General features: G+C 32.0%; 3 protein-coding genes across 3 annotated transcripts; all 3 read right to left on the bottom strand.

Annotated features, from left to right (window-relative positions):
• Window positions 1-911: 911 nt before the first annotated feature.
• LOC136988117 (uncharacterized) lies at window positions 912-4290 on the bottom strand. The gene is made up of 6 exons (XM_067285937.1): window positions 4121-4290; window positions 3953-4049; window positions 3800-3885; window positions 3029-3133; window positions 2898-2954; window positions 912-2831 (listed from the first exon to the last, which is right to left on the bottom strand). Exons 1-6 carry the CDS (start codon window positions 4187-4189, stop codon window positions 2754-2756), a joined length of 492 nt encoding a protein of 163 aa, XP_067142038.1. The 5' UTR covers window positions 4190-4290; the 3' UTR covers window positions 912-2753.
• A 3660-nt stretch (window positions 4291-7950) lies between these two features.
• Window positions 7951-10273, bottom strand: LOC136988051 (uncharacterized). Its single transcript, XM_067285840.1, has 6 exons — window positions 10080-10273; window positions 9905-10004; window positions 8863-8957; window positions 8356-8463; window positions 8223-8279; window positions 7951-8142 (listed from the first exon to the last, which is right to left on the bottom strand). The coding sequence occupies exons 1-6, from the start codon at window positions 10140-10142 to the stop codon at window positions 8038-8040; spliced, it is 528 nt and encodes a 175-aa protein (XP_067141941.1). The 5' UTR covers window positions 10143-10273; the 3' UTR covers window positions 7951-8037.
• A 1609-nt stretch (window positions 10274-11882) lies between these two features.
• On the bottom strand, window positions 11883-14749 carry LOC136988129 (uncharacterized). Its single transcript, XM_067285954.1, has 6 exons — window positions 14594-14749; window positions 13536-13641; window positions 13366-13445; window positions 12269-12370; window positions 12114-12170; window positions 11883-12040 (listed from the first exon to the last, which is right to left on the bottom strand). The coding sequence occupies exons 1-6, from the start codon at window positions 14687-14689 to the stop codon at window positions 11939-11941; spliced, it is 543 nt and encodes a 180-aa protein (XP_067142055.1). The 5' UTR covers window positions 14690-14749; the 3' UTR covers window positions 11883-11938.
• Between the last annotated feature and the right edge of the window lie 8906 nt (window positions 14750-23655).

Here is a 23655-nt window from a genome sequence, read left to right as displayed (position 1 = left end):
TTTGCAATTTTAATTATCATCTTAGAAAAGGAAGAGGAATATGTAAGCAAGTAAAAGAAAGAATTAAGAAAAGATTTTAACATAAGGAATAGGCAATGTTCTAGTAAGTAGCGTTAATGACAAACATATATGCTTGAAGACAATAAAATGCCATTCTGTGTAATTATTTTATTAAATGGATATAAAAATCTGTGGCATTGCTTAAAAGTTTTATAGTTTTTAAGTTATTCATCTTAATTTAAATGAATTGGCAATTGTGAAAAACTATAAACTTATACAATTTTAAAACTTTTTATTTTCTACAATTGTTAAGCAAGAAGTGAGTTATTGTTTATACCCAGATAAATTAGTCATTAATGAAAAAAAAGGCAGAATAAATCTAGAATTAGTAAAACAAAATTATTTTATTATTAAACAAAAATTACTGCTCACAAACCTTTAACCAGTGCGAAGTACTGTACATAGTATCTGTCAATGCAAATGTTTTCGGATCCCTCCTGGGCCCTTTCTCAAGCAAAGAATTGTTTATCCCTCCTGGGCCCTTTCTCAAGCAAAGAATTGTTTATCCCTCCTGGGTCCTTTCTCAAGCAAAGAATCGTTATAAACAATTCTTTGCTTGAGAAAGGACCCAGGAGGGATCCGAAAACGTTTGCATTGACAGATACTATGTACTTCGCACTGGTTAAAGGTTTGTGAGCAGTAATTTTTGTTTATCATACTCCAGTGTGTGGTATTATTTATTATTTAATATATTCAGTGTGTATTCTGTTATCAATTAATTAATATTGATATAGTGTAAAGTAAAATCAAGATGTTGAAGTTTGGACATTATTTTTAATGGCTAAACTTTAAACAAGCTACTCCATTTATTTGAAGAAGAATGACAAAGAATATTGATTGTCCAGTCTCACTGTCTTTATATGAGTAATTTTTATTAGCACATGATGGTGGATCTCATTGAATAAATGATTGATGCACTACTAATTTAGGCATCAGATCAATCTTCTTACAGTTAATATTTAATATCTCGATTTAGTATAACAGTTAGTGGTTAAAATTTTTCATTACTATGATGGACAGGAGCATATCCAGGAGTGTTTATGGTGTTGCAGAATTCCCTTGATACCATAGCAATCAGTTTTATTACTTTAAAATGAAAATAAACAAAATAATGCATATCTTGTGACTTTGGTTAGGTAACTAAAATAATTTGAAAATAATTGAGTAACATTCTTTGAAAAACAATGGGACATGTGCCTTGGTCTCTCAAATCTGCTTTGCACAGCATCCATATTCTCAAAATCCTGGAAATGCCACCAATCATCAAGAATAATTTTATTACCAAGTAAAGTATGTACTTAACATACTGGTATGTTAAATTTGTATTCAGTTATGTCAGTTGGCTAGCTAAAGCAATAAAGGTGGTCACTCTGAAGCATCCAGTTTGAGTCTGACTTGGATACTCAGAAATATTCACAGATAATTTAATATTGGATATATTGGACATAATTTTTTACTCATTCATCCTATTGTGAGCCTGGACAAGCCCACAATAGGTATGAAGGCAGAGTTTTGTTAGTGTTTGGGGCAAAAAGAATTCTGTTAATGTGAGCCTAGGTATACAAAATGGCGGCGCTTCCGGTAACCTCGATAGCAAGTGTTTTTAGAAAAGAAATGTAGATGGCGCTGATAGTAATGATGCCTTCGTATGCAAATATCCATCAAAAAATTCCGTTCGGGAAACATGAGGAATAATGTGAATTTCGAATTTTGGTTACGATGTAGACGGATTATGTACGTTGTTAATTTTTTTAAAGTGTGTGTTTTTTTCAAAGTTTGTACAATTTACTCGAAGTCTAAAGTTATCGAGGAGGAAAGTTTGTCAACGGTAATTAACATGATAAACGTGTCATTAATGTGTTTAATGCGTGTTAAATGTCATAAAAGTGTATTAAAGGTGTGTTAACATTGTGTAAGTGAGGTAAAAATTTTGTAAATGGTTTATATGTGGTTCAAATTTGCGTTTAAAGTGTGTAAACGTGTTTAAAAGTGTGCAAATGTGAGTTAAATGTGTTAAATTTGTCATAACCAAGGATATGTAATAGTGATTTCTGACACGAAAGACAACGTGAACGACACATGGAAGGCTGGGTGGCCGTGGATCGCGGGTGCCAACCTCTATGGAGACGCTGCCTATCGTAGATGAAAAGTCGAGGGATGTGAATCGTAAGACTGCAGTTCTTAAGAGGAGTAAAATTTATGTACAATACAGGCAAATTTTGTTCGAACCACTGATGTATAGAATCTCGTAATTCACTTTGTCCATGCATCGATTGAATTTATAGGTAGTATGATGACTTTTTTATTTTTCGTTTCTGGTCCAAGAGTAGGAAAAGTGACCAAAAGCAGGGGAAAAAGTAAGTAGCAAATTTACGTTTTAAAAATGTTTTAGTTTTAAAAAAGATTAAATATAGGCGCGTTTATGTTATTGTCGACGGTCGGCATCTTGTTAGCACATTTGCGTGTGCAAACAAGATGGCGACCGGAAGCGCCGCTATTTTGTATACCTAGGCTCACATTAATCAAAAAGAGAAATTATTCTGCTTAATTTGCAATAATTACCATCAAGAACTGATTAAAATCTACGCAAAATTATGCATGCATTATATATAAATGTATTTTATTGTAATATATTTACTTAAAAATGAACATTTTCAGGATTTTAGAATACTGAAAAATAAAGATGAAACACTTCAAATTATCACTGAATATGCAGGTGGGTTATATTGCAGCAGTTTATATTGAGCCATGACACAAAACAAGCAATATATCTGAAAAAAAAATAGTTTGGTTCAGTGTCTGTTTGCTTAAATGAGAATATTTAAAGTAGAACTTACATCAATTCCGAGAAATATCGAAGAGAATAGAACGGTAGCAAGGATTGCAGATAGTTTCTATTTTTAAAAAATGCAAATTTTATCATTAAAACATTATTAATCAATTAAGGTTTACATTGAAAAGGACTAACCACTTCCTGTGTTATTCCCATTAATGTTAAGATAATGAGTATTGTCAGACCTCCAATTTCGATTATCATCCAAATAATCCATGGAAACATGATTGAAGAATTGTCCTTTAAATAAATAAATAAAAAATTTTCTATATTAATATTAAATTAATCTTTTCAATGTCCTTAACATAGACACTTTTGTACTTTCTTGGTGATGGAAAAATCTTTTACACAAGGCCATTTCACAAGGACAACAAAATTGAGACAATAGGAATGTTAATTACTAGTTCTACATTGACAAAATTGATTGATTGAGCCTATTGTTGATGCTGAATCTTATCTCAAGTTTGCTGTCCCCATGTCTATTAACCTTTTGTGTCTCTCCACTCGTTATCAGATAATAAATTCATTGTGGCAGAAGCACAACAGGGATTCTACGGACTGCTTGCTGGATGGCCACTGCAGCAAAGGATCGGCCTGCCACTCGTCGACCATGATCAAATCTGGTTGAAGAACTCCAAGAATTTTTCACGAATTGTTGGGTCCTGTCCCTTGCTACCCGGCCACCCATCTGTAATAAGCTGGAAGCAGTGCCGGCTCTATATTCTTCGGGGTATAATACAAAATATAAATGAAGACAGATGTGTGTATTAATCAAGTGTAGTCCGTGCAAATTACGGATTGCATATCCAAGAAGCCAGTCTGATCGAGAGACTATAAACTACTCATGGCTCATTAAATTAAAGCAAGAATTCTAAGCTTAAAATTGTAGTAGTAAAGCTAATTTACCTTTCTAACTCCGTGGATAAGTAGAATACTGAATGTGATAAATAATGCACAATCTACTAATTGAGTTAAAAACACGATTCGTAGAGCTGGAAAAATATTTAAAATAAATACAATAATTTATAACGCTAATTACAATGGTGAAATTTTACTTACAGTATACGAAGTTTTCGTCTCCTCTCAAGTAAATGGAGATGCTTTCCAAATGAACTAACCCAACAATAAGCAATATGGCACCTAATGACCTAGATACCTACAGAAAAGTGTAAGTTCTCATATTGTATCACGTGAATATTTAATTAAGAACGTAATTTTTACGTTTACCAAAGTGAAAAATCCACAAGCAATGCTTCCATTCTTAGTATTTCGCAAGCAGCAACTATTCATATACATCTTCACTCATTCATAGTTCAACTATTTTATAAACTGCGCTTATTGATGTCCTTCCACCATCTGTTGTTTTGTCATTCGTAATAACTATGGCATGAAACATAATTTACCCAATAATATATGAAATTTTACACGTGTCTAAGCTAAAGGATACAATTTTTTTTTTGTTTTTTAATTTAGCAGAAAGTTGTGTTCGATCATAAAAGGACTCGAACTCGGACCCTTTCTAAGGAAGCGTGACACGCTTTCAAATCGCCAATTTAAGTACCGTTAGCGTTATCAAATGATAATTTCATAAGAGAACTAACGTTTTTTAGATATAACTGTTTTCTACTGATAAATAAGAGCATTTTACCATTAATTTTGCACCGGTTCGTGTATTATGTATATAAAATGGCGTTTGTTTACTAATACAGTATCAGATAAGGAAGACGACGTTGGCGCTAATTAATGTAAAAATGAGTATTTAAAAATCTGCCGCTCTTTGCTCTTATTTATGTGGAAAATAATGAAAAATATTAGAACTGAATTAAACGGTTTTACGTTACAGATACACGCGTTAAAATTATATTTATGGAAGAAGTGAAATGCACCACGCTGTGGCCATTAAAAAACTGCATCGTAATCCAGCACTTAGACATTTTTAAAGTATTAATATTTTCGAAATAATAAAAATAATAGTTAATCATTAATAATAGTAATGTAATGTAAATATTGCTTTCGAAATAACAAATTAAAAATATAGCCCAACAAGATGAAAATGTAAGATTATGATAATTAAAAAATAGCCCAAATATGTAAATGATGTCATTTGCATCTATCGTCTGCAAGGTATATGTATCGTCTGCTTCAGTTGAAATTTCATCTTAGTTTCATACGAGGATGAAGACGTTTTAAATTATGGAAATTGCTCGTAAAGTAAATTATTTGAATAACTAATGTTAAACTTAATGCAAATGCTCATGTACAGTACGTTGTTTATCAACGATATTCTTTTGCCCACTTTCTGCTTACAAACTTTTAGGCCTAAAGGTAAGTTTCGTGTTTGGTTACTAAATTCATTTAAAAATTAATTTATCTATATTCATATAAAGTTATATAAAAATAAAGTAAAATTTAAAAAATAGCAACGAGTTGTGTAACTTTCCCAGCTGTTATGCGATTTATTTTAAAAATAACCTGCGTAATATTAATCATAAAATATAAAAGTTGTGTGTGGCGCCATCTTTTATGAGATTTTGTTATAAAAACTATTATTAACTAATACAAAATGACAAGAATTAATTTTGAGGGTACAAATAAGTTTTATTTTTAAAAAAATGTTAATAACGAGTAAAATCGTTTACGTCAGGCTCCACTCGAGATATGACACGTGACCACTCTGTATCTCTCCACCTCGACCTTTGGCCGCCAAAATTTAGTAGCATTAATGCCGCTTATACACGAGCTACCGTGTCAAATTTCGTTTTTTAATCTTTACCCCATCCTCAGATTAAATGAAAGATGCCAACACACACACCAAATTTTGCCTTTTTTACTTTTCACTCCCCTATAATAGAGGAAAAGTATGGCAATCGATCAAAAGGATTTTTACATTTTTTAATTCAGGAGACTTTGAAACATCAAAATGCAAAAAAAAAAAAAAATTAGGGGCTTGATGTTTGTGTGGTGGTAGTATTTTGTTCACCCTGTTTGAAGCTTAATAACTCCCGTGGGGTGTACTATAGATTACTCCCTATGGAATTTCAGGACTTTCATTATATATTTGAACTCAGGGGACCGAAACGAGTTCAACGGTACCCTATTTTTGGACCGGAGACGAAAAATAAAAAAGTTACCATACTTTTTCACTTACCATACTTTTTTAATGCTCTCATGCAGACGGCACCGTAGTTGCTAGTATTGCCATCTTGCGGTAAAGTCTGCAAACCATGACGTCGGACTACGGTCATCTTCCGGAGGGTAAACACGCGATACGAGAGCGAAGAGAGCGACGCGACTTCCGATCATCGCGCGATCGCGAACATGGCGGCCGTTCCCACTGTTCGTGCTCCCGACTGACCTCTCGTATGAGAGCCACCACACGCCGCCATGTGCTAAACTAGTGATCGATTCACGGTAGTTCTTGAACAAAGTAAAAAAAGGGGGGAAACGTCTACTAAAGGCAATTTTAACGGCAAGCTCGCGACTCCCGATCGCGATAGCGAGGCCACTTAGCGGAGAGCGACGCGACTCCCTATCATCGCGCGATCGCCGGGAAAAAGTATGATAACTTTTTTATTTTTCGTCTCCGGTCCAAAAATAGGATACCGTTGAACTCGTTTCGGTTTCATGAGTTCAAATATATAATCAAAGTCCTGAAATTCCATAGGGAGTAATCTATAGTACACCCCTCCCGTGCTTTTTGTCGATATTTTCTGAAATTTTGCAGGGAGATCGATACTATTAAATTTCGGTGGTTATAGGTCGGGTGGGGAGACAATGGTGCCGTGTGTGTCTCCAGTAGGGTCGAACTTAATGACGATTTTACTCGTTATTAGCATTTACAATTTTTATAAAACTCATCCCTACCCTCAAAATTAAGCTTTTTGCCATTTTATAATAGTAAAAATATAAAAGTTTTTAAATAAAATATGATAACAAATGTCGCCCAGAAAAGTTAAGCAACTCGTTCGGGTATCTCAAAACCTGGAGATTTACAAAAAACCTTGAGCGTTAAATTTGATACCATTCCAATATTAATTTTCCTTCTTATGCATACATAACAGCTGAAAAGTAAAATCGTATATCCAAAACATAAAAGTGAAGCTAAGGAGAAAGACATGTGAACAGTTAAAATTTACAATACACACATTTATACTGTAAATTTACACAGATATTTGTTTTTATTTATCGAGGCATCCGTGTCCTATATTTCGGAATAGTTTTTATCCTAAATGACCATGTGGTCACAAATATCAACAAAGAGAAGATGAGGATAAGATGACCAAACCTATTATCATGAGAATTTATACTACTAGATTTGTGTGCATTGCTTTTTTAGTGTTGTGCATCAACTCTGATCAAATAAGCTGGCACGAGCTCTTATACCTCTTTCCAATTTGGTTTAATCATTTTTCCTGTCGTCTCGTCTCCTCGACCTTTAACTACCGAATTTAATAGCATCAATGTCCCATACATTTATTGATACTTTAATACGTCTTCAATGCTTCAATGTTACTGAAATGTAAATAACACATCAAATCGATAGTAAATGTCAAAAACCTTTAAATTTGACGAAGTGACTAAATTCTTTACTGACACAAACATTTCTTAATATATTTATTAAAACATAATACGAGTATATTGTCTTTATTAACATTTTAATAAAACAAAGTAGTCGTCCCTTTTATGCATCATTGGGTCACACTGAAACGAGGAGGGTGCTGACCTTAGACTGTTCACTATAGGGACATTATAGCTTTTTATACGTTCAGGAAATGATTGTATTGCCTAATAAAAGTGTCGAAATCGTAATTGTTTCCAGTTCCTTTGCTCCTTTCACACACTATTGAAATCAATAGTGTGTGAAAGAATGCAAGAGAAAGGACTTTTGTAATCTTTAATGGATCAATACTATGCTGAAATTTATCGGTTTTGTTTATATTTTGGAACGTTTCGAGCAAAATATACGTGCATAAAATACTTAAAAGATAAAAAAAAACTTCAAAATTACTTATAAAATTCTTTATTCTTCTCACAATAAAAAATAATATAATATTAATAAATATAATAAAAAACAGTTCATGGGATGTGCTTCATTACTTGAGATTTACTAATATACAGCCTTTGTTGCCTCATGTTTAATGACATTAATATCTCAAAATATTAGGTTCGTTTCCATATTTGTAATAAAGAATTATTGGTTTAACTTCAAAACTGTTGTAATATGAAAGAACATAAACCATTAAGTAAATCTGAAAAAAAACAAATAAATATAGCAAAATAACTAACAAGTGCAAAATATAATTAGTAACATTAAATCAAAACTACTCACATCAATGATAAAATATCCTATAACAAATGGAAACACTTCAGACATATACAAGTCGCTCTAAGTAAATAAATAAATTTTAATAAATCTTTTAATAAAATCTGGAAGTTCCCTAAAGAGAATTAAAGAAATTTACTATGGCATTCTTGAAAAAACTGATGGAGAATGCAAGAATGGCACTTAAGTAGCAAATAAACTCGAAGAGTATCCAAGTTATCCAGGGAAGTAAATGTATTCTTTTCTCCTAGAATTTAAAATATATATATATTAATTGTATAACACGTCTTAAAAGTTAAATATTTCTCCCCAGCTAATCCGGCCTATCAATTTTACGTCATACCCTGTATGATCGCTTATGCGCTTTCAATTCCATGTAAATGTTAGTAGTCACATCCTGTTTTCGTGCATACTCGAGAGTCACGTTATTCATTGCTTTTAGAACCATATACTCGTTAATCTGGCACCCCTCTGTGCAAGGAAAGGCCGGATTAACAAGAGCCTAGTGAAGTATTGTCGTCGTTTAAACTGTATTTTACATTAAGACTGCTTTCGTCTCGTAACAACCTATAACCTCTCATTTTCTCCCTCATAATTTTGGCACGGTTCTGCTATTATATTGAAATAATTTGTGTCACGAACTTACCCTTTTTACACCGAAGATCATAATAAGACTCGCGATGATACAAATCAAGCCCGAAATTAGTAGAAAGTAGCAGTAACCTCTTCGAAGAACAGTATCTAAAGAACAAATAATGATTTGATTTAGTTCATTTCGTACGAATTAAATTATTTATTAATAAATTCATGTAAATAAAGCACATGCGGGGTACAAATAAAAAAAATATTCTATTAATTAGCAATGGGGCAGACACAATACTCCAATTTTATTGGATTATATGAATTCAATAGCATAACCAGGAAATGGCCCCTGGTTTAAGTAAGTAAATAACTATAGGAAAAAGATTTGAATGTGACTTATACAACACATTATAAATCACATAGACACACACAATATATATAGCCTACAATATCTTCCTCCAATGTGCCTTATAGCTGTATCCACAGTAGTACAGGATGAATATAAGTTTGCACGTTCTAATTCGGGCTTCTCTAATATTATATAGTCCTAGCTTTGTGTATGTGTGTTCCTTTGCTAACTTAGAAAATAAAAATAATAATCAGTACGTCAAATTAGATATTATTTGATTCCTTGATGAGATAGGTTATCAACAAACATCAGCAGAGATAGCATTCACAAAACACTAAATAATAATTCCCCCCTGTTACTCATTAGAATACAAGAATTTATTAAGAATACTTCACTAACTAATTCAATATTCACTATCATACGTAGGCCCCCAATATATTTTTTTATCATATAAGAATACAAGATAATTCAAAAAGGACTTCACAACTTTGAAAGCATATAGAATTTTAATCAGATTTGCAGAATCGGCCGAGGAGTTAATTTATAGCAAAACACGTCAGGTTTGTCTCGCGTAGTTCCGAATATCGTCACTGTGAGGCATGCTTTTTTAAAATGGTTGCTTTTAGTGGTGCTGGCCGCGCTGGCGTGGATCCAATGTCCTTTTCTGAATCTCCCTGCAGTATTTACATCTATTCAATTTGCCCGAGAGAAATGTAGAATATAATTGCATATAATTCGAAAAATGCACGTATCTTACCATAAAATCCATCATTTCTTTTGCCTTCCTCGTCATATAGTCCAGCTTTGTCCTTCCAGGCGATCAAAACAAAGAACAATATACCAAAAATCCTAGTAATCTAATAAAATAAAATATAATAATAATTATATCTTGCTATAAAGGAACGAATTACAACAATAGAAATCGTCCTTACGATAGTAATTACTGCCGAAGTTAAGCATCCAGTTCTGGAACCAATACCGCACTTTCGCGACATTTTTTGCAGAAGTTTGCGACTTCAATACAGAATTTTAATTGTGACGAAATCGAATGCTCGAGCTAATTTATAGGAAAATTTCAGACGGACTTGTGATGTCACTTATCGATAGACATCTTGTATAACAGTGATAAAATGTTTTCAACGTCGCCCAGTGACGTGGCAGATTAAGAACATTTATCTTCTTAATAGTAATTAATTAACGAGAAAATTTAAAGGTTTAATTATAATCAGGAAAAATGTCTGAATATTTTCTCACTTAAATTCATTTTTTTAATTTGAATTAAAATAATTACTTTAAATATTCGAAACGTATCGTCCATTAGATCCTCTAAGAACACGAAATATGCTGCATGTTTGATGGCGTTATATGCAATAATTAATACTGATTTTACGATAAATTTAAGAAAAAAACATGAACATCTTTCAGTTAACTGAAATAATTATAATAAATAATCAGTTATTCGAGATTACAATTAAATCGAAAAGAGATTAGTTATTGCGTACCGAATATCTCTTTTATCAATTCTAAAATTGAGTTTCTAGTATATTTTTATCTGTTGTTCGAAGTTTCTCGCAATATATATCATACTGTTTTAAAAATCGAATAAAGTCTCACTATATCTGCCTGCTTTATAATGCAGAATATACAAAATCTGCGCTATGAAGCAGGCAAATATACCGTACTTAGCCAGTGTTATAAGGTGAAGCTGTATTATACTGAATTTTATACAGTGCTATATGTGAAAAAATTTTAAAAATCAAGAGAAATTTTAAAAAGATATTTTTGTATTTATTAAATATCCTAATAATTAAACTGCATATATAAAAATTAAATCACAATTAAGAGTACATGCTAAAAGTTGAATTCAATATTCACTTCGGTTTAAATATTTATAGAATTTCGTTTCCGTTCCAGATTTTTATATAAATTTTTTTTGTTATAAAACGTGAACTATTTCATTAGTTTTTAAATAAATCGATTAAATTTACGGGAAATTCGTAGCAGAGTTAAAATTTGATTCTATTAACGATTCTGTTTAGAGTTATTAAATGGTACCCTAAACAATGTTCTAATAGTGTTGAGCTTACCATTAAACAGTCGGTCGCGGGTTCGCTCCTCTCAAACAGACTGGCTACGTGGAGTTTTTCGGGTTTTCTTCACTTTTCTAACACTTAAATAGGGACAAGTTTCTGGGAAAAAGGAAACACCCGTACTTGGCATAGACTTCGTGTCGCGTATTCCTTCAATCAACCTACCGAATGGTGCCCCATTAGATTTTGTTTAGATCAGTCTTCTAGATGCTCTGTGTTCTAAAAGACCCCTTAAACAGTGTCAATATCATTATCTAATCAATTTTGCCCGTGGAAATTTTCAAGACACACTATTAATTGAATAAGGTTTTGATAATTTATATCAAGGATTTTCACTTGTTGACCACTTTCCAAAACGATTCAATTCTCTTAGTCTTTTTTATATTTATATAAAATAAGAATAAATTGCAAATATGAATTAATAATACTGTGTATAAAGAAAAATTCAAACGGCTACAAGTAATTTATAGATCCTTCAGATCCTATTTATAAGAGAACCTTGAAAAGACCCTTAATTTAGATAATAAAACATACCTTTCTGAGGTCTTATTAATGAAAATCATTCCATTTATTAATAAACATCAGTTATTACATAATAAATTCTACCATAATCAATAGGTACTTTGTAAAAAAATATTATTATTTAAATATATATAATTAGTCTCATTCTTATTCAAAAATCTGTCATTTCTTATTTATAGTTAATTTTCTCGAGCTTTATTCTTCATCACAAACTGATCTTCTTTGTTCTTTCGTGTGGTGAGATAGTGATAGTGAGAAGCCACTATTAAAATTTCGTATACCTGGAAGAGAGAAAGTGATAAAGGTGAATTTAAATTAATGATTTTGATTTAATTTTATTCAATTTAAACTAACCAAGATAGTCAATAACGGTAACAGCAGTCCAAAAGCCACTAACATTCTTGGGACAGTCTGAAAATTTATAGGTGTGTGTTAATTATATATGCAAATTTTCTGTATCTCGATCAATTTAAATATGAAATGATTTGCATAAATAAGTTTATACTTACTTCGGTAATTCCAGAATTTATAAGCACTGTCAACAATATGAATTTCATAGCTATGTCTATGATAGTTGCCCATATGTGTATGAGTAAGAATAGTGGTTTCTCCTGTTATAACAAAAAATTTTAACTTTTTTTTAATGAGATAGCTTAATAACCGGTTTTATGCTGTAAAATATTATACAGATAATTAAAAAATTCTGGATAAAAGTGATTGCAAGACGACAAGAATATTGTTCATTAATTAAGATGTCGACCTACCGCTCTGAAGAACTTCACCGCTTATTTATCGTGTAGAAGTTGTAATTAAAGGAAGTTTGAATACTTTTAAAAGTGTACAAATGTAAGCACTGCATACCAATTATCTCTTTTAAACACCTCACTTAAAAGTATTTAATTAAGTTTTTAAATATAAAAAATCACTTCAATACTTTTAAATGCATCTTGTGTGTCTGCATTAATCTTTTCTCCATAATATTTATTTGTCTTAATTCAAAGTTCTGTGGGAAGAATTATGCAAACACGACTACCCGGTAGAATAATGAGAATAATTGACCAAAGGAGGGTGGAAATCACTTCTTGAAAAATGCAAAGAAAAATTAACTGGGAAAAAACAGTTCGGACTGATTGGAGAAGAATTACCGGGAAAGAATTGTCAAGGAAGAATTGATAGGGAACCATCGGAACCTCTACAATTCGTCCTTGACAGATCCCCGCTACACCTCATTGTCAGATTGCCCACGTGTCGCGTTGTCTTATCTCCAATCCACCATCCAGTAGCCCACTTCGCCCAGGACAGGCCTTAAAACAGGCCCTCCGGAAAGAGCCAAAAATGAAAATTAACCGAATTTTTGTTTTGACTCTTCCCCGTTTTGATGATAAGCATTTTTCCGGCCTGTGAAAATTATTTTCTTCGTTTTCTTCGAATACATAATTTACAATTGTAGAAGGTAGGTTAAAATCATTTTTGCATTAAAGTCTGCTACAACAAATGCAGGAAGCACGAAAAGTTGCAAAATTCTCTAAGCCAAAGAAATGAATTATTTATGTTTAAATTGTTTGAATTATTTATGTTTAAATTTTAATCATTAAAGTAAATTTACCTTTTTGACGCCAACAAACAAAATGATGCCAGTCAGAAGATAAAACGAGCAATGTATGAAAGAATAATAATAAAACGGCTCTGAAAAATAAATTAATTAATTAAATGATAAATTTGTCGTGGATAATTAAACATATACACATATATATGTAATTTTATTGATATTCTCACTGTTAATTTTAACATCGTGTCCATCAAAATTCTTTAGTTTAGTAATTACGTCTTCGGAAGCGCACACCAAGTATAATGCCGTCCCTATGGATACAATTTTTATAAACTAAAAAAGAAAAACAAAAATACTTTATTGTAATGTCAAATACAGTATTCCCGAAACACGTCTTTCTGCTTAGAAAATGAATCCCAATTCTACCAATAAATTAGCATAAACTGCAGAGCCCTTGTCTACAACTAATACAGTTTCTCCTATTAAGTAACGCTTATTGAACAATCTTGCGCATTTTATCTAATTAAAAAATAGTAAATAAAAAGGTAACCGATTTACTTCCGTTACACCAAACGTCGCCCCATCCGTAACCACGCGATAATAATTTGTACAATCTGTTCTACGCTGATTTAAAAAGACACGATTTTTATCGATAACGGATCCAGAAGAACCCTAAGGATGCTAACTCGAAATTTAAAATATCTGAATTAATAAGGATCTTTTATTAACACGCGCAAGACGATTGTATTGCCATAAACCATATTTACCAGCGTAACGTTGTGATGTTCCAATAAATAAGTTTTTAGCTTCAATAGAGGGATTAAGTTCCTTATCCCCGATTATAATTTTGTATAGAGGATTTTATTTGCAATGAAATTAAGTATTTCACAGAATAATTAGGCATTTTTTCACTAACCTAAACTTGTTTACATTGTTTTAAAGTGTCTGAAGCCATGGCATCCATTGAAGATTGTTCGCGATTATTATTATTTTTTCGGCTTTTTAACCATTTTATCTAAAATATTTACAAGGGCAGAGATTTGTATTGCTCGGTATTTATGATTAAATTGAGCTGCGCAGGTAGATATAATACATCGAAGATACTTAATCGAACACTAACGTCAACTCGCGCACATTTGAACCATAATCGTTAATTTGTTTGGGATTTAGCCTCATTTCAATTCTACAATGCGAAATTCTAAAGAATGGTGTCGAATTCGATGCCATTCTTTAGAATTTACAATGCCATTCCATTTATAGTTACAAATTTACTTCGACTACTCACCACTGTATATAACGCGCAGGCATAAGCAGACTTCTTTGTATCGTACGATGGTATGGTGACGTACATCTTTCCTCCAGCGTTCTCCGTCACTAACATGCAAAAATTGATTTCGGCCAAAGAATTTAAAGATGAGCTTGGTGCTACGTAACGCAATCTATCACCGTTAAGGAAATTACTGAAATCTTCCTGGTTGAGCCCCTAATCAATTATTATTATGAGGAAAATTGGCAACTAACTACAATTTCCTAATCCAGTCGTAAGATTTTGTTTCTCGTTAATCGTATCTCAGGGGATTAAACTAACAATATTATACACAGATTTTGTATTAGATATCTGAATAAATTAAAAAGCTGTACGAGTGAATCGATTAAGAAGGAAAAGGAGGAAGACGATGACGACATAATAGTAATTAATGTAAATATTCAGGAATGAAATAATCTAGGCTCTTACGAAATAATTTTGTCGTCTTCCTTACTTGTCAGAACGTCACTTGCAGAAATGACTAAAAAAAATATGTATTTAAGCAAGCAGAATGTTTCATATAGAATTTATTAAAAATTTTATATTCGGTTATTTTATTCGTGATTTGCATATTTATTACTAGCAATTTTTAGTGTGCCGCTTATATAATGCAGAAACGTTCCAGTCCAGTATATGGAGTGACTATTTTTTAAATTAATATACTGTTACATGTACTGTACAGAGCATATGTAACGTTCCAGTACATTAATGATCGATTTTACAGAAATGCTTGATTTTAATATCAGGGTAAGAGATCAAACATGCATTAACATGGGTGTCTAAAGTTGATAAAATATGACGAGAAGGGGATCGGTAGCTAACAAGGACTTAAAATCGGTGACATTATATTTGAATGTTCCCGTCTTTGATAAACTGGCCCCTATTTGGATGTTACACAGATGAAGAAACCTGAAAAATTCTACGCGTTGGTCAGATGCGAACCCGCGACCAACAGACAGTTAAACTAAAGTAGAATAAAATTTAAATTTAATATAAGTGAAATAACATATTTCCGTCAATTATTTTTAGCGCATCATTATGCCTACACCAAAATCTCGTAGTGAACATTGTTTCTTGATTGCATGACAAGATTCCTCTCTCTCTCTCTTCCAAAATATGCTTGTACAAAGATACTTTTTCATTATATATCTACTGATATGAGAGATTACTTTGGTGAGTAGTTTGTAGCTGTTTTAGTGGCAACTTCCTCTAGAAAAAAACTTATAAGCAAGGATTAAGAACAGTTCATTCTGCAAGTTACTTGTTAGCAGACAGTTTCTTTAATTTGAAATATATTTTTGAATGCTTTAAGTGATGATTCAAAAGTTGAGATTTGATCAGTGTAAAGCTGTAGTAATAAACCATGCTCTCTGAAGTGTCATTAATGGTGTTGGAGGCAATGGCAATTTGCATTACATCTGTATCCATATAGGACACTTCCCTAGGATCTTGAAATCTGTTGCGAGATAAAATTCATTTGTTTCTCTCTCATATTCTGTGAATCGCATAAGCTAACCATTGATGATTTTCAGATTCTGATACAAGTCACATCTTATCGTAAGCAATGGTTGATACGGGCTTACCATAATAATACTGATCTACATAATTGTTGTCAAGTTAGTTTGCTAACTTGACAACAATTATGCAGATCTTTTGGAGACTTGCATGAAAGTAGAATATATAATTTGACTGCTTGATTTGAGTGGCTAAAATTGTTAATATTCTTGTCCTGCAAATTCTTTAATACATAAAAATTACATTTTACTTCTATAAAATTTCAAAATGCATCAAAAAATTTAAATTTAAATAAACTTTATTCTCTCAAATATTGTGTTACAGCATCTAGTTACAATATTTATTTAAGAAACCGCTAACCTTAGTAACTATGCAATTTTTAATATTCTTTTAATCATTTAATTTCCAATTCATGGCCAAGGAGGCTTTTCACCCGGTGCCAATGGTTTTCCATACAATTTACTCTTTCCTCTAAACTTAGTCATTCTCAGAGTTTCTAAGCGATCCAAATAGGCACCAAAACACAATCCACTCAGAGGGAGTACCATGGTCCAATACCGTCTTACCACGGCCGGTAGCATCGTTATAGAGCTTTCTGCTTTTCGGCTTTGTATCTCTGAGTGCGCCGGTAGTCCGCGTAAATTGACCAGACGGTGACGACCGGAAACAAGACGACGAGCTTGTATCTTCTCAACTGACGAAATCCCTTAGAAATAATACCTCTCGTCTCAACAGAATCGACAGTAACCATCTGAAAATAAAAGTATTTAAAATCACCATTTCATAAACATTAAATATACAGAATAGTAAAAAGTAACAGAAAAGAAAAGACAAATCTATTTTGTGAAGTAAGTGCAAAGTGTGAAAATATTTTCTGACTGGATTTGGAATCTCAAAATACCAAAAACCTTTCTTAAGAAAGAATGCAATGCAAAATTATAGGCAATAATAATGTACAATAAAAGTATTTTTTTTTTGTTGGTTTTATGCAAAATCCCTCTTACATAAAACCATCATCATCAGACAGAATTTTTAATTTGTAACGTACATTACTTTGGTGTCGTGTGGTAATTTGTACTACGATACAGTAATAGTGTAATGACTTACACTATATAAGATATGCCAGATAACCTTAAATTCCTGAATATATTAAGATTAGGTGTGTGTACACTCCATACCCAGTAAACAAAGTAATGCTTACAGTCAACTTCAAGTAAATCCAACTTTAAGATGCACTGTCTAAAAATGCTTCATCTACGACAGAATTTCTTTCAACAAAGAATACACAGACATGATTTTGATGATGCTAATGAAATTAGCAGCATCTAGATTAACATACGAGTCAATGTATGTCTACTTTGTGAGACGATGCCTTTATTTCAGAAGCAATTCCTGTAAATAATGTCAATCAGTAGCTACAAATAAATTATTACAAATATCTTATAGGATGACAATTTATTTTGACAGTTGTTACTTAAAAATAGATTAAACAGTCCATTCTGAGAACAGAAAATGAATGTAATGTGATTGCTTTTCATAAAATGTATTAATCTTCATTAAGAAAAAGGCCAAATGGAAGAACTTTCATGCAATATACTGTACTGTATATATTTAATGATTCTAATGATTCAAAAAAAAAAAAAAAAAACCACTGCAGAAATTACAATTGCCAGTTTATAATAATATACAATGCTCCCATCGTCATATGTAACTAACGAAAAAGTATTTATAAAAATTGTTACATTTGTTCCAAAGCATATTATTTTGTAATCATACAATACCTGGTGACACATTACATGGTGTTGTATATTATGTAAAACCAGGCCCATTTTTCAATCAAGTAAATTAATGTAGTATTTCTCATTGGAAAAAAAATAAATTTTTCAAAGAATTTTTCACAATTCACAAGAAACCTGCTTAACTAATGCTTCATTGTTTAAGGTCTAATTTTATGTAAGACACCTACGGCTATTCAGAGGATGTGATAAAGATTTCTTCATTCCTATATGTTTAGAAAGTTCTTTTTTTATTAGAATATTCTAATTTCACACTTATTTCAAGATAAAATAGTATTTGGCCAAAATGATACAAAATTTAGATGATGAAATTACTTCTGGATAATTATACCCGATAATCTAAATAACAAATTGTCCAAATTAAAATGATTATATTAGAACATTTATCAATTCATCATCATCAACCATTGTCAATCCACTGCTGGTTGAAGGTCTCCTCTAATCTTTTTCATTTTTCTCCAGCCAGTGATTTGGTTTTCCAATTTACATCAACAACTTTCCTTATTTTGGGCATTTGATCCCTCATGAGTACCAGCCTATAATGTGTCTGGATCATTGTCATTTTGAACATTTGATCCCCTTAATGATATCATGTATCTTTGTTTGATTTCTTATCCAGGTGATTTGCTTTTTGAATCTTCTCATAATGCACAGCATACATCTTCTCATACTTCTTTGCGTTGTCTGTTTTGCTTGTTAGCGTCCATATTTCTGCTCCATAAAATGAGCACTAGCAGACCACATTGGTTGAATACTTTTATTTTCAGGCACAATGGCAGGGTGCTTTTTAGAATTTTGCTATTTTTGCTAAATGTAGTCCATCCAATTGTGTTTATTTCATTCACATTTATCAATTACTAGCAATTATATTAGGATACATAAATAAAACATTTGTCATATCTTTTCCTATAAGCTACAGATTTGAATATCTATAATAATAATAATGTGTTGTTTTCATTTTACAAACAAAACACAACCAGTTTAAAAAGTTGTAATTATACACAAAGGGTTGTTTCTAGAATTTTATCAAATTCAAACAAAGAACATGTTCCATTTACATCTGTTAGCTTAAGTGGAAAAGTTAAATGAATCATTTTCAACATTTAAGAAAAAATCCTTAAATTAAAGTTCAGTAAAAAAAAAAAATAATAAAGAGGGCATTTTTGATCAATTTAAACAGATTTTTCACATACACTCCCAAACTATTGACACATTAAAAGACAATGCAAAAAAATTTTCTACAGACTCACATTTCCCATTAGAAAACATTCTACAAATCTATTTTACTAAAATACCAAGTCTGTCTTTCAGTATATAACACAATTTAATATGATATAAATAATTTTATCCAATGAAACAGAAAACGATTGTAAATTTCAACCACCTGTCCTTAAAACACAAAACTCTAATTATTAATAAAAATCATAAACCATCACTATTATCTCTTAATGTATGATACTCCTGCCACATCCACTATGCCAAGATCTTGAGATTTGATAGGATTTGGCCAATCTTGCATTGTTTGAAATAAATTGAACTTAAAAATCCTCTACTATGTTGTATAAATCAAAATTTATAACAAAAAACTTTTCCTTTTACAGTAATTTACTACTCTATCAATCATAATAAAGTGGCAGCCATCAATTATAACTTTTCAAGGTCACAAATGGCAAAAAACCAGTCTCTGTTTGTTGAAAGTATTTGGAAATAATTTCAAAAGAAAACCTGAAAACCTTATTCATAACAACAACTTTATTTTAAAACATTGCTATTGAGACAATCTTAATGACTTTGCAATGCAGAATACTACATAATTCTATGTCACACTATAAAGACAAATCAGTGGTTATTTTAAAAAAAATTAAGTAATAATCAAAATTTGTCATCAAATTCCACTTAATATAATAATACTCTCTATATTAAATATCATTAAACAAGAAACTATTAAATTTTATAAATGAATATCTTTCTCTTGCTTAATGACGTTTAATATAGGAAGCGATATTTTAATTCATTAAATAATTTTTTCTAAATAAAAATTGCATATCTATTATATGGAGATGACTGCAGATTTTAACCAACGATTCATTACTGCAGAAAAAAGATACAATGTTAGATGCTAATCTAATTATGATCTTTCTATTCTTATGAGAAACTGGCTCGTTACAGTGATTTTATCAGTCACACGCAACTCACTCTAACCCCAGTCTATATTCAAAAAGTGTGACTGAAGAATAGAGGGGGGTTTTTTCAATTAGATAAATATCAGCAGTTTACTCGGTGAACTTGCCTATATCTGGTGCTGTCGTACAACTATATAATTGGATTTTTTCTCCCTTCTTACAATTGAAAAATTTTTTTTAATTCATTCTCAGGTTGCCAAGATTTCTTGGTTTTTCCAATCCTAACAATGCAATATCTTCATCATTCAATGGTTATTTGAGTCTCTCAGATCCTTAATCGCCGTGACGGTCTCTTTCTATTTTTTCCTGTCTTGTGTCTCTTGCATCCACCCAGGCATTATACTCTCTCCGGTCCGTCTTTCCAAAGCACTGGAGGGCATCCGACGAGTCATTTACCGAGGCTGGGGGTCGGCAGTTTGTATATGTGCTGATTCGTGTCGGCGAGGTGCTCGTCCTAGGATTTCGAGAAAAAGTGATGTTTCTCGAGATATAATTAATTATTTTTCATTTTTTAAGTAAAACATAATACAAAATATTATTGTAAATTTTTATAATATGATTTTAAAAAGCAAAGATGATCAATACTTCGATCACTCAATCCGAATCTTATTTTAGTGATGAAAAGTCCTGCTATCAAGAATGTCCTTTCCAATTCAATCGACTGGGGTAGAATTATGTTTAACGCATTTAAGAGAAGATGGATGTTATGCATTTTTTCATCTGTAGTCTCAAAGGTTTCTAGTTTGTTTTCAAAATGCTTTTCAGTCTAGTATTCTCAATTTGTCTACCTCAGCTGCTTTAATAGTGACATCGAGCTTATAGCTCAATAATTCGGCAGTTCGTTTCGCTTTAATAATCGGGTTTATGAAGGAAAACTTCATGCTTCATACTCATTTGTATCCTTGCCCAGTTTTCACCACCTGATATAATGCAGTTAGTGAAGCAACTGAGCAGGGTTAAAAATTAAGACAGCATAAGCACAATTATTCCAGATATTACAGGTTCTGACAAGTAAAGAACTTTCAGTCCTGTCACAAATAGGCGACGTATTGATTATTGACAATCTGCGACATGCCATAACAAACAAAAGTTTTAAAAACTAATAAGTGGACTTAAAATTAATAAATACAAATGTATTCTGACAGTTTATGGGTTAATTATACTTTCTATTTGCAAAATTTCCTCAACCTTAAGACAAAATAAGAAAAAATTGATCTAGTACCAGTTCTACTATCCTGCATGGGTCCAAAGATCTTCTCAAGGACTTTGTTTTCAAGCACTCACAATTTGTGTTTAGTGACTCTGTATGGGCCACGTTTCACAGCCATACAGCAGCACTGGTTGGATAACAGTTTTATACAATCTTAACTTTACCTTTATGGAAACTTGTTTAAACCGTAGTATTTTTCGCAACCTATAGTATGATGCATTAGTCTTATGGAGCCTCGAGTAAATTTCTGTTTACGGACCCGAGGTAAGCGAAGTCGCAGAATCTCTCGAATGCAGACTTCTCCACCAGAAGGTCCTCTTCGCAGTAGCAGATACTTTATTTTTGATTCACTAACTTTTGGGCCCACCCTCTCTGCTTCCGAATGTAGTAGCGATGCATTTTCAATTAGGCCTCTGTGAGTCACTTATTAGGCAATCATCATCTGCACGTGTCAATGCTTGACAGAGGCCGTTCAGTTCTATTCCTCTGTCACCTTGCTGCAATTTGAGAATAACCCTTTCAAGTGTTAGATTAAGCAACATAGGCAAGACAACACTCTCTCGCCATGTCCCATAATTATCTTGAAGGGTTCCATCAGTTTGTTTTCAATCCCGACTCTGCCCGACGATTTTTCTACACGTACACGCTTGTTATTTTTATTAATTTCTCGGGTATTTCAAATTCAACCATTATTTGCAAAAGTTCTTCACAATCGATGCCATTGTATGTTTTAGTGAAGTCTACGTAAAGTTTGTGTACAGTACATCCTGCTCGTACTTCTTTTCCGGCAACTTTCTTAGGGTAAATATCCGGTCGACGGTCGACCGATTCTGTCTAAAAATGCAATATCTTGTCTTAAGATATTCTGTAATCATCCTCCTAATTGCATTCTCATTACGTTTAAGATTAATATGCAAAGAGTTTCATCTGGGGTGCAAAAGATTCATGCAAATTAAAAACAATTATCCCTTCAAGGTATCAATTTGGTGGAATGTTCTCCCAAAATTCCACTCGTTTAAATTACATAACGACTATTAAACACATCATGCAATTTACACATTTAATATATTTAAAGTTTAGATCTAACAATGCATTTTCTACAGATATTAGAATCAGACAAGCTTCTCCATTTCTTCAAGAGCAAGAAAAGAATTTACATTCAAAGTATCATTTAGAATCAAGTAACAACAATCAAAATTTATAGTAAATTGAATTTTGTAAACAACCGTGAAATTCAACATTATTGAAAGTCATTAATTAATTAGCTAATTAAGCTAATTATATAATTATTTGTAAAAAAACTTTGAGGTGTAATCTAATGCAAAACAGCATTTGTTCCTAAGAGTGGAAGTCTTTGAAAACGTTTTAATATCGAAACAAGTAACCGACTCACACAAAGCACGGAAGTAACTCGGAGAATCGGTAAATCTCCGGTAGAGAATACTCTAGACGACGGTTATGCCGCAGAATAGTCACTTTAGTGCGGCCGGACAAGCAAATCGACCACTCTCTCACGCAATTAGATTAAACACTCTACCAGGAAATGCACCATTCTACGGTTCCAAACAGTCATTTCATATTCAAACTTTTGACAGTTTTGACCATTAACACGTTTTTCATACTTAGCTGCATCCGAGACATGTAGGCAAACCCATTTTTGACTCCAAGTTAATCTCTATGCAAGCCATGTAAACTGTCTTACACACACAAATCTATGATGATAATGATTCTGTGATGCTGTGTTACTCAATACCTTAAATTTTGAGGATTCATCCCTTTCTCAAGAACTAATACTACTTATCACACTTGCAATTATGAACTACTATTAAATCACATTGCACCCGTAGAAGTTCACAAGATAAATGTAATTAATTTTCAAATATAGTTATGATTATTATTCATTAAATTTCTTAAATAAAATAAACATATTAACAAAAAATAAATGCAATAGTTAAACTTTGACTACTTTCACTGCAGATTTTATAGATTCGAATTCACCGTAAAGCTTAATCTTTGTAAAATGTCTCTCCGATAATGAATTAATAAAGCTAAAATCGTTTTCGTAACAAGTTCTTACCGATTTAAACCGAATATTTCACGCCTTGACCTCCACACGCCATTAGCTTCTAATTACGAAGCTCGACACTAGAGGCGCTTCCCCGTTACTTTTCATAAATAAAATCATCATTACGAAATATTTTTGGTTTTTTATTGCTTACGTTAGTTTACTCATTATAAATCGTTTAAAATGGATAATTTAATCTAATTTTTAGTATTCGCTTTCGTCTACAATCACATAAAGCATAAAATCCGTTGGAAAACATTTAAAATCCCATT

This window comes from Centruroides vittatus, unplaced genomic scaffold (genome assembly GCF_030686945.1).
Source record: "Centruroides vittatus isolate TY-2023 unplaced genomic scaffold, ASM3068694v2 scaffold_3046, whole genome shotgun sequence".
In the NCBI taxonomy this organism is placed as follows: Eukaryota; Metazoa; Arthropoda; class Arachnida; order Scorpiones; family Buthidae; genus Centruroides; species Centruroides vittatus.
The sequence above is the reverse complement of the archived record's forward strand: the minus strand, read 5'-3'. Positions and strand labels throughout refer to the sequence as shown.

Excerpts from the sequence above, each read along its gene's own strand:
- LOC136988051 (XM_067285840.1), bottom strand. The coding sequence starts at position 10,142 with ATGTCGCGAAAGTGCGGTATTGGTTCCAGAACTGGATGCTTAACTTCG. Across the intron at positions 10,005-10,079 it reads CTTCGGCAGTAATTACTATC|ATTACTAGGATTTTTGGTAT; the intron begins GTAAGGACGATT and ends TTATTTTATTAG. Across the intron at positions 8,464-8,862 it reads TGATCTTCGGTGTAAAAAGG|GAGAAAAGAATACATTTACT; the intron begins GTAAGTTCGTGA and ends TTTAAATTCTAG.
- LOC136988129 (XM_067285954.1), bottom strand. The coding sequence starts at position 14,689 with ATGTTAGTGACGGAGAACGCTGGAGGAAAGATGTACGTCACCATACCA. Across the intron at positions 13,446-13,535 it reads ACACGATGTTAAAATTAACA|AGCCGTTTTATTATTATTCT; the intron begins GTGAGAATATCA and ends TTTATTTTTCAG. Across the intron at positions 12,171-12,268 it reads TAAATTCTGGAATTACCGAA|ACTGTCCCAAGAATGTTAGT; the intron begins GTAAGTATAAAC and ends ATAAATTTTCAG.
- LOC136988117 (XM_067285937.1), bottom strand. The coding sequence starts at position 4,189 with ATGTATATGAATAGTTGCTGCTTGCGAAATACTAAGAATGGAAGCATT. Across the intron at positions 4,050-4,120 it reads CTTGTGGATTTTTCACTTTG|GTATCTAGGTCATTAGGTGC; the intron begins GTAAACGTAAAA and ends ACTTTTCTGTAG. Across the intron at positions 2,955-3,028 it reads TGGGAATAACACAGGAAGTG|AAACTATCTGCAATCCTTGC; the intron begins GTTAGTCCTTTT and ends TTTTAAAAATAG.